This window comes from Thamnophis elegans, chromosome Z (genome assembly GCF_009769535.1).
Source record: "Thamnophis elegans isolate rThaEle1 chromosome Z, rThaEle1.pri, whole genome shotgun sequence".
Classification (NCBI taxonomy): Eukaryota; Metazoa; Chordata; class Lepidosauria; order Squamata; family Colubridae; genus Thamnophis; species Thamnophis elegans.
In genome coordinates, this window is record NC_045558.1 from 52,714,457 (window position 1) to 52,729,500 (window position 15,044).

General features: G+C 39.6%; 1 protein-coding gene across 2 annotated transcripts in view; it reads left to right on the forward strand.

Moving 5' to 3' along the window:
* The first annotated feature begins 2,398 nt into the window (after positions 1 to 2,398).
* Positions 2,399 to 15,044, forward strand: part of ANO10 (anoctamin 10) — a 144,847-nt gene continuing 132,201 nt past the window's right edge. Inside the window, exons 1-2 of one of the 2 annotated variants that reach the window (XM_032235659.1) lie at positions 2,399 to 2,645; positions 12,390 to 12,544. In XM_032235659.1, the coding sequence (XP_032091550.1) occupies positions 12,406 to 12,544 (139 nt within the window). In that variant the 5' untranslated portion in view covers positions 2,399 to 2,645; positions 12,390 to 12,405. The remainder of the gene's footprint in view (positions 2,646 to 12,389; positions 12,545 to 15,044) is intronic. The other variant, XM_032235658.1, reaches the window with a different exon arrangement.

Consider the following 15,044-nt stretch of genomic DNA (forward strand, 5'->3'; position numbering starts at 1 on the left):
AGAAGCTAACTGGATGAAGATGGGCTATAATTGAAATAAATAATTCTGTTTGGTGTTTTATGTAAGCAATATAACACCTTCAAAAAACACCAGTAAGTATACACATGCCCAGAGTCGCACGGAAGTTCTTCAGCTGGACAAACGTGGGGGGCGTGAGCTCTTAAGATCCTCACATGAACTCTGTCTGACAAAACCAATGCTGAGATCCATTTTTGATCGGAATCTCCCTGGGGGTGGAGGTGAAGAAGGGGCAGTGCCTCATCAGGCCCAGAGGGAGTGCAACAGGTCTTTCGTAGGTCAGGATTTCCTCTCTGAATTGACATCTGGGCGGCAGCATGGCAACATGGCTGCACAGAGCTGATTTCAGACCAAAGCAACTGAACAGTAGCATGCAAGAGATGAGATGAAAGCCTGGTAAAAATATCTAATTAACCCACAGTCATAAATCAGAATTTGGAAAAGGCAAAGAACCTTGAGAGTATAAATAAATATATTGATGGGAGAGATCAAGATTTTGGCAAAAAGAAAGAAAAAAGGGGGGAAATTGAGGGTTGAATCACTAGCCCAAAAGTGAGCCATTTGTTTTAAACAATTTAGACAAAAAGGAGAAAGCAGAGAAGTGACAGATCCATTCAAATACAAACTATAAATTTTAAAAGAGACTAGGAGGGTGAAACGGAAATCAAAACATACCAAAAAGATTTGCTTCGTCTGAATTTCGTCTAATATACTTAAGCAACCCCAATTAATGAGAAATGGAATGTAACAAGGGAGAAAAAACTCAAGAAGAAAGCACTATTTCTCAATGATAACCTAATCTTTTCGTTGCAGCGAATGGAATGTGAAACTCTTAACCAAATGCCATAAATCAGAATGTGGAAAAGGCAGGAGGCAAAAGGAAATAAAAGAGATTTGCTGTATTTTGATTTTGTTCCAATTAATATATTTTGTGCAAGTGTATCCAACGAGAGGCAGAAGGTAATAAGGGAAAAATAATAATAATAAAACCAAGAACCGGGAAAATAGGAAGGGGTGTTTTTTGCTGAAGGAAGAACAAAAGATCAAGATGGCTCCCATTTCTCTTCCTCTTCACATCAGCTGAATTAGCTAAATTAAGGTGAACCAGAACTCTGGAAATAATTACTGTATAACTACTGTAATTTTGGAATGGGACATAAAGGTAACAAGGGGGGGGGAATAAAATCAAAGAGTGGGGAAAGGACGAAATATAAGTATAAAATATACGGCATATCGACAAATAGGAAACTGTTATGTGGAGAATGCAGAGTATGTGATTCAATTTTATACATGATAATGAAACTGAATTGCTAACTGATTGAATATGTCAAGGAAGGACAATTAAATATAGGTTAAAATACCTAGAAATATGGACACATATAGAACTTCTAAGAAAATGAACTGTGAAATGTGTACCGCTTGCTATTTTATATAGATTAATGGAATTGTAATGAACATTGAACAGTAAGGATTGTTATTTAAAGACAATTAAGGGTAAGCTAAGTCAAAATATGGAAAATGGAGAGGGAACATGAAATATAGTTACAATGAGAACTTATTGAGATTATAAAGGACAGAACTACAAATTGGGGCCTGTAAGGATGTATAACTAGATAAACATGATGAGAATAGCTGGGAATCGTAACCAAGTCAACAATGGCTGGGGGTGGGTGGGTTTAAAAATACAATTATTATATATGTAAACTTTTTTCCTTTTTAAAAAAGGAGGAAGATATATGAGAAATATGTATATTGAAAAGGAATTATAAATACCATCAACATAAATGGGAGTTGGCTCACAGGCTGAAATACACAAGTAAATGAGAGAAAGAGTGTGAAGTAGAGAGGTAAGGGAAGAAGAGAGGGATAGGAGAGGGGGGAAGAGGAGGAGAGAAAGGAGGGTGGAAAGGAGAAAGAGGAGAAGGGAGAGAGGAAGGGGAAGTAGAGAAGGATGACAAAGGGAGAAAGGAGTAGGGAGGAGGAGAGAGGGAGAAGAAAGTGATGGACAGAATACAAATATTTGTAAACAAATATACAAATGTTTGGAGAGCAGAAGAGCCCATAAGTGTTTTGGTGAGTTGATGGCAAGACGAATTGATGTAAACATTAACAATATAATACGATGTTGGTTATGTAATAGTATACATGTAGTTATTTGTTATGAAAATGAAAAAAATAAAAACTTTATAATAAAAAAGTGCACACGTGCCCAGTATGCATTAGGTGCCCGAAAAGGGAAGAATGAGCCAGTCCTTGGGCAAGAAAATAGAAAATACAGCTAAATCTTATATCTAATACACACGCGAACAACTCGTGTCTTTCTATATTCAAAACCTTTTTCTACTCGCAAACAGAGGGGGGGAGAAGTGCGCGCGCATCTGCGTACACGCGCACGACAGGACGTTTGCCGAGAGCTTGCTCTGCTGAGAGAACCATAAAACCTTTCTTTCTCACCATAGAGGTGGGGCGACTGAAAGACCCGCCCCTCCAAGCAAGCGCAGATCGTCTGGAGTGATTCCTCCCGTTAGTGGCTGTCATGGTCTGTGTGGAGCCGCGGCATAGCCTTCCCTCCCCCTGGTGGCCGTTGAGAAGGCAGGCTGAGGGTGAGTGAGTGGACGAGAGCGTAGGTAGGGAAGAAGCTCGCTCTCCTCTCGATGAAAGGCCGGGGGCTTCTTCCTCATTCCCTAAAAGAGGGAAAGATGAGGTCGGGGGACGGGGGGACGGGACGGGTCGGGAAAAAGTACGTTTCAGGAAGGAAACCGAAGGCAGGGTGGCTTGGATACCGCTGCTATCATATTATTCGCCTCATCCGAGATTACTTCTGTGATCTCATAGTTTGCGCTTAGATTTTCCGAAACTTAGTATCCTCATCCTTGTTGCTGGGACCTTTCTCTTGCCGGGTGTATTCCCTTTGGCACTCCCGGTTCGGGAAAAGAGGCGTAGCCGATGGCAGCGGGTAAATTTGCAGAAGGCGAACTCTCTTTTCTGCAACCCTTATAAGAAAAGGAGCGCCACATTTCTTCAAATCATTTTCCCTTCCAGAGCTCTGGTTCTGCCTTTAAAAGAAGATGCGGGGAGGAGTCTGGGGGAAGGGTAGGGATCGAGTGCAGATCTCGGTATGTCTAGCTAACTTCTCGCACGTGATATGGTATAAGGATGACAGCCTTAAATAGGAATCTTTGCTAGGGTGTAAATCTTAAAAGGAAAAGAGCAAAATAGACAAAGAATAAGTTAAACGTTGTATACCGTGATAAATTCCTGACTGAAGGATGCACTATTTGTGGTGTGCAAGGCATCCTTGGGGTAGTGCCGGGAGGAAGGGCAAGCGGAAAACGTTTGCCTATAACATCGTTGTAGTGAAGCAACTTTTACATTTGCACCAAACTTCGCCAGAATGTAATTATTGCATTTTCATGGTGATGACGTTACCCTGCATGGGTTGTCTTTTGACGTCTTGAAGTTTGCTACTGTTGTAACTTTTCTATGGCATTGCATGTTATTTGTACATTTTAATGCTTCAATATTAAAAATTATTGCTAATATAATTTTAAAAGGTTTGAAATTCAGGGAATTTTCAGAATTCAAGAGTTTTCATGCAGCTATGATATAAAGTTGCAATTTTGAATTTGTTGAAATGTTGCATACATGTTTTACATAACATTAGAAGTGAGTATATAATTATTTTACTGTTATAAACATGAGCTTTTAGTCTGCTGGAAAATTGTTGGGAAATTATGATCAACGCAAGTTTCTTGCTTCATCATACTATGTTCTCTGAAAGTAAAATATAATGTTTCATTTTCTTCCTTTGGAGTGTCTGCTTTCAGAGTGAAAATTTAGGTACTTGAGAAACCACAGAATAATTCTAAAAATATTTTACAAAGTTTATTATGGATTGTATAAATGAAACACATTCTCCTTTCATCCATTTTTAAAAGATATAATTAGAAGACTACTAAAACTTTAAATTGAAAACATAGAATTTAGTCAGTCAATCTTTATATTCATCTTTGACCAACATAAGAATTGCAAAATAATTTATGAAATATTTCAATAGATACTATTCAAAAATAACTACGATATTATGTATTACTATAAAATATCACAACACTAAATAAAGTGTATGGATGTAATATGTAGTCCAAATCAATATAACACAATAAATATTAAAATTACCTAAACAGAAGTAAAATTAAATTAGTAATTATATATAATTTAAAAATAATATTTAACTATTCCAAACTATGAAACAAATTTATTTCTTCAAATGTATTTGAAGAATCATTGAATTAAAAAACAAAAGGCTAAAATACAAAAATAAAGATTTATGTTGTAATTAATGCTAACTCTGTAGTAGATCTTGCCAAATGTTATATGCTGCCCCGATAACCTGTTGCTTTATAAATTACAAGTGAACAATTATCTTGAAGTGATAAATATACATAAAATTAGATATAATGGATGATATATGTTCTGTAATAGAGAAATAAGATAGATATATACTCTATAATACAAAAATAATGTAGAAAAGCAGATGCAACTGTTTTAAAATGCCTATTCATAGGCACAGGCATTTCATGTACGGTCTTTCTTTTACCTTCTTTCTAAGCTCTCTGGTTTTACCCCTTTTTATTTAGAATAACGTCTAGTAAGTACTTTTTGAAGTTTGCATCTAATTTCCAAATAATAACGGTATGTGTAGTGTATATAGACAATTTTGAAGGCATTTAATTTTCCTCCATAATTTTATTTGAGAAATAAAATGAAAATGATAAGACCTCCCCAGATAATAAGCCCAATGGGGCTTTTGAGAGCCTGGGCTAAAAAAAGCCTTCCCCTGAAATAAGCCCTTCCCAAAAATATTGCAGCACAGCGCAGCCATGAGGTGACCATGCTCGCCGCCTCCTGCATCGCAAAAATATAATAACGTGTGTGTGTGTGTGTGTGATTGTGTGTGTGTTCGTGTTCATATGTTTCAACGGGTGTAGGTGATGTGGTCTTGTTGTATTTGGGTCTTTTTCCCATGTAAGATTGAGATTGTCTTGGCAACGTTTTGGTGAAGTCTCACTCGCCATCTTCAGACTGGGTTTTGGCTTAAGAGCGTAAACGGAGCTGCCGTCTTTCTCTAAATATTGGTCGGGGTGTATGGAGTGCTGGCTTTGTTTCAGTAACTGGAATGATTGGTTGTGTGGTTGTATCATGATTGGTAGATTGGTGCTGATTGGTGGTGGCTGTGTGTCCCTTGTTGTTTCGTGTTGTAAGGGCTTGGGTGGTGGGTGGGGCTCTTTGTTGACTAGGGCTGGTTTCCAGATGTCTGGTAGGCGGGAGGTATCATCACGTTTATTCATGTTGTGGGAGTGTATCTATATTTCTATAGCTTCCATAATTATTCTCTAGTTGAAGTGTTCAGTTTTGGAGATTAACCTGGTTCCTTCAAAATTAATTTCATGTCCTGTAGCTTTAAGGTGCTGGAAAAGGGAGGAAGTTTTTTTCTTTTTTTCTTACTGCATTCTTGTGTGCAATAGATGCGTGCATTTATTCTCCTGTTCGTTTGTCCGATGTATGTTGCAGGGCAGATTTTGCATGGTATTTTGTAGACTCCTTGGTTTTCTAGCTGGTTTCTTAAGATGTTGGCTATTTTTTGGTCAGTGTTGAAGGCTGTGTTGATATTGTGTTTGTGGAGAATTTTGCTGATTTTATCTGTGGTGCCTTTGATGTAAGGGAGGAGGAGGACGCCGTCCATTCTGTGTCTCGGTTTTTTGGGGGGAGTCTCCCTTTGGATTAGGTTGGTAATTGTTTTTCTTTTTTATTTTTTTCTTATTTTTTTTCCTTGTTTAAATTTTTTATTTCCATTTTCAATTTCATAACACATACTCACATGTATACTATACATAGCCCATATCATATAGTATTAAATAATAATTACATCAGTTCCTCTTGTCAACAATGCCCCCCCAAAATAGAAACCCATTATAGCTCTTCTGCTCTTCATACACCTCTTTCTTCTACCACCCTCCAATTTTCTATCTTCCCTCCATCATCCTTTTCTACTCTACTTCCCCTCCCTTTCTACTGCTCCTCTCTCTACAATCCACTCCTCCTTATCCTTCTCATCTTCCCCCCTTACCCTCTCTCCTATCCTTCTCTTCCCATCTTTCTTCTTTCCCACTCCTCCTCTCCTTGGTGTATTTCCACTATATGTCAATATGCTTAGCCTATCCTATTTTTAAAGAAAAAGTAGTAATAATATAGTAATGAGAATACAAAATAAAGAAAAAAAAAACAGTATACATGTGGAGTCAAATTACATTGAAATCTAACACATCTCATCTAACCTGATATATAGCCCTCCCCTCCCCCCTCCCCCCAACCACCCACACCTACCACCCCCCCGGCGTGTTTTTGTAATTGTTTTCTTTGGAATCCGTTGGAGATTAATATATTTGTGAGAGTGTGTGATTCAGTTTTCAGGGCGTCTTTGTCAGCTAGGCATTTGGTTCTGGTGATGAGGATCTTGGCTACAGAGTTGATCTGTGCAGGGTGGTGATGAGATTGTGCATTTAAGTAGCGGTTGGTATGTGTTTTTTCCGTAGATGGTGTGTCCTCGGGAGCCATTGGTTTTTTTGTAAATTAGGACATATTTTGGGGTGTAGGCTGTTGAGATGTGTGAGGAAGTTGTCCAGTTTTTCTTTCCCGTGTGGCCAAGTCAGGAAAGTGTCATCAACATATTTAAGCCAGAGTTTGGGTTTGTGTTTAGATTTAACTAAGATGTTAGTTTTCAAAATGTTCCATGTATAAGTTTGCGATGACGGGTGAGAGGGGTGATCCCATGAGTGCACCTTCTATCTGTTTGTATCTTTGTCCATTATGGATGAAGTATATGTTGGTTAGGCAGTAGTTGGTCAGGTCCGGGATGTGTTTAGAAGGGTTGTGTTTGTTCTGGATAGCTGTCAAGACTTCTTTTATAGGCACTCGGGTGAAGAGGGATACGACATTGAAGCTCACGAGTAGGTAACTGGGTTGTAGGTTTTGTTTCTTGTTTCTATTAAGTGGAGTGAGTTTTGTACGTGTGAGGTGATGGATTCTGCATAGGGTTGGAGTTGTTTGGCGAGGAATTTGGCAAGATTCTGTAGATGTGAGCCTATGGAGCTATGGTTCTGACTGGTGTTCCTTCCTCACACATCTCAACAGCCTACACCCCAAAATACAATTCACTATGGAAATAGAAGCAAATAATCAACTTCCCTTTCTGGATGGCTCTCGAGGACACACCATCTACCTGAAAAAAAAAAACACCAACCGCTTCTTAAACGCACAATCCCATCACCACCCTGCATAGATCAACTCTGTAGCCAAGATCCTCATCTCTAGAACCAAACGCCTAGGCGGCAAAGACCACCTGAAAACTGAATCACACACTCTCACAAACATATTAATCTTCAACGGATTCCAAATAAAAACAATTACCAACCTAATCCAAAGGGAGACTCCCCCCAAAAACCGAGACACAGAAAAGGACAATGGCATCGCCCTGCTCCCTTACATCAAAGGCACCACAGATAGAATCAGCAAAATTCTCCACAAACACAATATCAACACAGCCTTCAACACTGACAAAAAAATAGCCAACATTTTAAGAAACCCCAAAGACAAAATCCAGCTAGAAAACCAAGGAGTCTACAAAATACCATGCAAAATCTGCCCTGCAACATACATAGGACAAACAAACAGGAGAATAAATGCAGGCATCGCAGAACACAAGAACGCAGTAAGAAAAAAAAGAAAAAACTTTGTCCCTTTTCCAGCACCTTAAAGCTACAGGACATGAAATTAATTTTGAAGGAACCAGGGTAATCTCCAAAGCTGAACACTTCAACAAGAAGATAATTATGGAAGCTATCAAAATATAGAAACACCCCCAGAACATGAATAAACGTGACAATACCTCCCACCTACCAGACATCTGGAAAGTAGCCCTAGTCAACAAACGAGCCAAACCATCACCCAGGCCGTTACAACACAAAACAACAACGGACACACAGCCAGCACCAATCAGCACCAATCTACCAATCATGATACAACCACATGACCAATCATTCCACTTACTAAAACAAAGCCAGCACTCCACACAACCCCATCAAGATTTATAGAAAGACGGCAGCTCCTCCGATCACGCTTTAAGCCCAAAACCCAGTCTGAAGATGGCGAGTGAGAACCTCGCCGAAACGTTGCCAAGACAATCCCAATCTTACCAGCGTGTGTGTGTGTGTGTGTGTGTGTGTGTGTGTGTGTGTACAGGTGAAACTCAAAAAATTAGAAAATCATGCAAAAGTTCATTTATTTCAGTAATGCAACTGAAATAAAGCGTTCAGAAGCCCCGCCGCTGTGTCTGATATAGAGGTGTCCCGCATCTATGGCGGACACAGTGCTAGGGCTTTCAAACGCCCTGCCACTGTATCTGACATAGAGGCATCCTGCATCTATGGCGGACACAGTGCCGAGGCTTTCGGACCTTCACTTTCCAACTGCTTCTCGCCATCGCTGCGCTCTGCCGCCTCGCCCCCCCCTCCTCCGAACAATCCCACTGCTGTGCCTCTGCTTTCTTCAGCTCGGACACCCAAGCTGCTGGCAGCAACGGCAGGGGCCACCTGAGCGGCCATGATCCCCCAGCCAGCCAGCCCACCCCCCCGCCCGACCTGCTCTCCACCTAGCCGGCTGGCCGACACAAGGCCTCACTGCTTTTCTTTTTCTCCTTCTCCTCGTCCTCTCTGCTCAAGTGACAGTGGGCTCTGCGGGACAATGGTATCTCATTCTTCCCCCGGCATGGTGAGCTCCAGCGGGCTGGAGTTGGGTGCGAGGGGCCTGGCCCCACGGTGCCTCCTTGCTCAGTAGCAGCCGGCGAAGAAAGGGGAGAGGAGGAGGAAAGGAGGAGGGGAGCAGAACGGGGCTCCCAGTGGGGGGAGAGGAGAAAGGAAAGGGGGCACAGCGGGTGAGGAGACACTGGACCGACTCTCATCCGCCGAGTCCTGCTCACTCCAAGGCTGAGCACTGCCATTTTACCCATTTTACTTGCGGATGCCCCACCGCTGTGTCCAACATAGAGGCGTCCCACAGGATGCCTCTATGGCAGACACAGCGTCGGGGCTTGCATCCTGCCTCTGTGGCAGACACAGCGCAGGGGCTTTCTGAAAGCCCCGCCAAAAGCCCCGCTTATCAAAAGCCCCGTCAAACCCCGGTGCTGTGTCCGACATAGTGGCAGGGCTTTCGGAAGGGCTCTACCACACCAAGGGAGAACCCATCTTTTTCCCCTCCTCTACAAAACAGCATCAGAAGCAGAAAGGGGAAGATTATATTAATGAAGACACCCCACACTTAAAGTGGTTCCCCTTAGACAGGAAATTGAAAATGATTATAAACATGCCTGCTGAATGGTCAGCCTCCTTGCTTTAACAGTTTTGGTTGCCAAATTCAACTCAGACACTTCCCAGCTGAGGGATTTCCTACTGCCCAATAAATGGGTTTATTTATGGGAATGGTTCTGAAACATAAAAAATAGTGCCAGCCTGCACATCAGCAGAGGCGGGTAAAACACACACACACACAAATTACTTACAATAATACAATTACTTACAAATTACATTAATTTTGAATTCCTCCCCCTCCCTCCGACTCACATACCTTATCCAGCTCTTTCACAGAGGATTTCAACTCTGCTCTTGTCTGCCATGATGAAAATGTAAAAATGTAAAAGGAAAAAGGCAAGAGCTGCTGAGGTCAGGCTGTTGCCAGAGTCTCCAATGGATGACTCTGCTTAACTGTTTAAAAAAGCTTCTTCAAAAAGTGCCCTCTACAGGAGATGGTGAGAGAACCACGTGCCTCATCTACATAAGGAATTTTTCGGCTTTTAACCCTTGCTTAACTCTGCTCAAGTGATCATAAAAATAGACTAAATGAGGCATGTGGTTCTCCTGCCTCCTCCTGTAGAGGGCACTTTTTTAGAGGCTTTTTTAAACAGTTAAGCACTAAGCATCCACTGTGACTCTGGCAACAACTACCTCAGCCTTTTTCCTTTTACATTTTTTTTTCTTTTCATGATGACAGTGGTGAGGCCCTGCCTCCCTTGCCTTCCCTGACTGCACATCCTGGGTACGTACCTACACACACACACACACACACACACACACACACCTTTTTAGAACTCTGCCCTGCTCAAAATGAAAACCTGATTCTTTAACTCTTGCCCATTGCCTTGAGAGAAGCATAGAAACTGAAAGGCCAAAATAATCAAGCAGTGTGTGTGTGTGTGTGTGTGTGTGTGTGTGTGTGTGTGTAAAGTAAAACTATTACTAAGTTGCAATGGGAGAGTTATTGTTCAGGGTAGAGGAGAAAGAGCAAGAAGTGCCAAGAAAAAGAGGAAAGACTGTCTGAGAGAATAACCAGAGATTGATAGCACCTGCAGGATATGTGACAATGATGACAAAGTAAAGCAGTGAGTAGAGATGATAGCAGTAGGCCAAAGCTTTATGAGAGTCACAGCAGAGACAATCACTTGCTAACACCAGTTGGTCTCTGTTAGGCTGAGTTCCCTCAGACTGTTGACACATGAGAAATGTTGTGAGAGACCAAATATAGACACTATTCTGTAAACTCAGAAGCTGGCAGCCTGGTCACTAGCAGAGGCAGATGCTGGCAATTAAAACGTACAAGTGCAGGAAATGACCAGTCTGGAAAAAAGTGAAGAAAAAACAGCTCAGCAAGCAGTGGAACAGCTAAAAAGTCACTTGAATTATCTCAGCAATGCTGCTGTTTGAAGAGGCCAGGATAGGCCAAAAACATTCCACTGCAGCAGACTCGGTGGAGTGAGGCAGGATCTGATTGAACAGCACTAGAGTATAGAATCCAAGATAAAAGGGTATCAGAAAGCTCATAACAAAGGATGAGGAGGGACTCTAGGAATTGACAGTGGTCAGAAGTAGCAAAGGTCGATAAGAGTTCCAGAACAAGAGACCCTAGGAACTATCAGTGAGTAGAAAGAGCCGCAGAGCATAGTACTGCAGCCTGGTAATGAGTCCTTGCATGAGTTCTACCTTTTAGAAACTGAGTGAATTAAGAACAAAATCAGCTGAGATGGCCAAATTTACTATAGTACAAGAAAATTACCGTAAATCAAAGGAAAGGTAGAAAGTAAGGGGGAATGATATAACTTAAGCAACAAAAGAAGTAAGATAAGCATAGTAATACAAAACTAAATTAACTAAGGTAGAAATGCTAAGGCAAGAGAGCTACAGAAAGATAAAGCACTGTAAAGCAATGTAGAAATAATCTTGGGAAAGGAATAGCTGAATGGTTAAAGAGAAACAACTCGGTCCAGGGAAAATGGGGAACATGAGAAAGAATCTCAAAACAATCACATCTTGTTTTGGAGTGGGGAAATATGACCTAGAGCAGAGCAAAACTCTCTTGACAGGTTTTCCAATAAAACAGTATTTTAGAAATTCTTGTGTTTTGTTTCCTGACATGGCCTGTCTTAAAATGCTGATCTTAATCTGAATGAAATTTATTAACATTCTCTTAAGTTTGTGGGAAAATAGATGTTAGCCAGTTTCTAAATGCTGATAATAGAAAATACAACGTATTGAAGTAGTATCTGGCTGAAAATTGAATAGAAAAACATAGAATATATCTTTCTATATCATAGTTCTATCTTTATGGGATTAGAATAATTTGATAACTAAACTAAAAATCCTGCAGTCCCATTATTATTATCTGAACAAGGTCATCTTGCAGTTATAAATACCTCATTAATGATAAATATGTATTGGTTTTATTTATATGGCTAGAGCCTTATGTAATATAATGTGTCTTTAAACTCAATTAGGTTAGTTCAGGTTAAATAGTTTAAAATTATACAAAAAAATATGAGATTTTTTTAAAAAAATAACAACTAGAAACTAAAACATCAGGATAAACTTCTGTTTTAACATATCTACCATATTTGATATAAGGATTTACATATATTACATTTCTCCAGTTAGATGCCTTGCAAATATTTTTGGATTTCAGTGTAATCTGCAAATAATTTGTGTAAAAATCTCAAAACTTTAGAATCTAGAGTTTAGAGAATACCAAAATAAAGAAGGAAATAGGGTTCTTTGAAAAATGTCAACATAAACAACAGAACTTGAAATATGAAAATATGTAAATAAACTGGAAATGTCTTTTTCAGTTTGATGGTAAAATGTAGCTGTTGCTGTACCCAAAAAAAAGAAAGAAAGAATGAAAGCAGACAAAAGTAGTTTTGTCATAATGCTACCTTGAATATTACCATTTTTCACAACCACAAACCTTTTTATTTCTACTTATTTGATAAGTTGGTTGTCCAAAAAGATGAAGATAAGCTGGTCTGCATATGATACATTTGAGGCTAATTTCAAGCCTTTGGTGGTGGTTGAGCTTGCCCAAAATACCAAAGATGAAACCAAAGAGTGGCTGATGCAGAAGATTGTAGGGAAGAAGAAGAATGGAGGTGAGTATACAATAGTAAAGAATGTGTATGTGTAAGCAAAGAAAATATTTTTCAGGCTGCTACTAAATATTTTCTTTTGCAAAGACACTATGTATTCTATTTTGGAAATGTGAATGAGAGAGGCATAAAAATAGTTTTGGACCTAACAAAAGAACCAGTCTAAATGTTGTATTTAGCTACAAATATAGGATACATGCTAAGATATGTGTTTAAGTTATTCAGTTTGTCTGTTTTTCCACATTACAAGAATTTATGCAGGCAAGGAATATGTTTCAACTCCTGAGAAAATTAACTTCATATTTAGGAATTTGCTTACAGTAGAAGCTCTCAGATTACACAAGAAACAATGGATGGAAACTAGTGAAGAAGAGAAGCAACCTAGAACTGAGGAGAAATTTTCTGACAGTTAGAACACTTACGGTAATCAGTGGAACAACTTGCTTCCAGCGGTTGTGAATACACCAACACTGAAAGTTTTAAAAAGAGATTGGACAACTATTTGTCTGAAATAGTATAGTTTTTCCTTCCTGAGCCGGAAAGAAGATCTCCAAGGTCCCTTCCAAATCTATTATTCTGTATTTATATATGGCTTGATAAATTGTTTTATTGTAGATGACATGCAAATAGACACATACACACACATACAGAGGGAGAGGGTGATTACTACAGACTCCAGAAATCAAATATTGTATGTATCTGTATGTACCTGCTTCAGGGATTAATTTTTAAACTTCTTTAAAAAAAATAGAAAGGAATTCCACCTTTTAGAATTAACAGAAATGTGTTTTTTTTCTGGACTGGAGTTTGGAGATATTTATTAAATAATGCTTCCATCTACCCTGAGGTTTGCAGCACTAGACTTAGGTAAATTACATTTTAGGAAATATTTTAAAAGCAATGCCTAATTTTGAATAGTTGCTGAATAAAGAGTCAAGGACTACTTTCATGGAAACTGTGTTGGGGATTCTTAAAGGGGAAATGTTATGCAAATGTGAAAATAGGGAAGAAATGACTATCTTACCCACTTGCCTAGAGCTCACATTTTCCTGTTTTTTTACTCACAGTTGCAGCACCCACATAAGTAAAGGAGTTTTGCATTTTATAAGTACCCTTTTGTTGTGAACAATAGAGGATATTGTTACACTTGTAATTTAAATCTTGTTTGTATTCCTAGATAACCATTACCGTATTTTTCAGAGTATAAGATGCATCTTTTCCCTCAAAAAAGAAGCTGAAAATCTGGGTGCGTCTTATACACCAAATACAGCATTTTTTGCCTCCTGAATCCCCGCCCCCTTCACCAAAATGGCTGCGCATCACCTTTAGGAAGCTTTTAGAGAGCTGGGGAGGGCAGAAATAAGCAAAAAACAGTCCATTTTTTGCTTACTTTTTACCCTGCCCCCAGGAGCACTCTATAAGCTTCCTAAAGGCTACCCATTCCCCCCCCCCCTTTTTTTACGAAAAATGGGCCTGTTTTTGTGAAAAGTGGGCCGTTGTTTGCTCATTTCCCCTGCCCTCCCTTCCCAGGAGCATTCTGCAAGTCCCCTAAAGGCTATTCGTGCCTTGGGGGGGGAATGGGCCAGTTTTCACAAAAAACAGGCTGTTTTGGGGAGGTTTGCAGAGTGCAAAAACTTTTTTTTTAATTTGCCTCTTCAAAACCTTGGTGCGTCTTATACTCTTATACTCCAAAAATACGGTAGTTAGAAATTTAGTCCCAATTATTTGAATGGAAAAAAATTGAGCATATGTGGAAATTCCTCCATGTAAATTACTAGCTGTTTTTTTTTTTATTAATATAACTTGACTATATTGTAATGTACCATTTGTTGATATTTCTGGGGAATGAATTATATTTTCTTTTCTTTTTAATCCAAAACTTTGAGAAAAGAATTATATGAATAGAAAATCATTTTATTAATTGATTATGTGCCATTAAGTGGGGGTTGACTCTTAGTAACCAGATAGTTACCGTATTTTTCAGAGTATAAGACGCACCTTTTTTCCTAAAAAAAAAAAAGAGGCTGAAAATCTGGGTGCATCTTATACATCAAATACAGCATTTTTTCCTCTCGAAGCCCTGCTCCCTTCACCAAAATTGCTGTTCATACCCTTATGGAGGCTTTCACAGAGCTCCTGTGAAAAAACACGGGCTGTTTTTTGCCCCCCCCCCCAGCCCCCGGCAGCACTCTATAAGCCTCCACAAGGCTATGCATGCAATTTTTTTTTTGACAAAAAACGGGCCTGTTTTTGCGAAAAATGGGCCGTTTTTTGCTCGTCCCAGGCCCCCCTCCCAGGCTATTCAAGCCTTTTTAGAAAGAAATGGGCCCATTTTCGTGAAAAACAGGCCGTATTGAGTGGTGTGCAGATTGCAAAAACTTTTTTTTCCTTTTGTAAAGCTCTTTAACTGATTGATGAGAATTAGATTGATCAAGTGCTGTGCCAACAGAAATAAAGTCTTAAGTGCTGCAAATTGTCAGCTATTTCCTTCTCCAGCAAATTG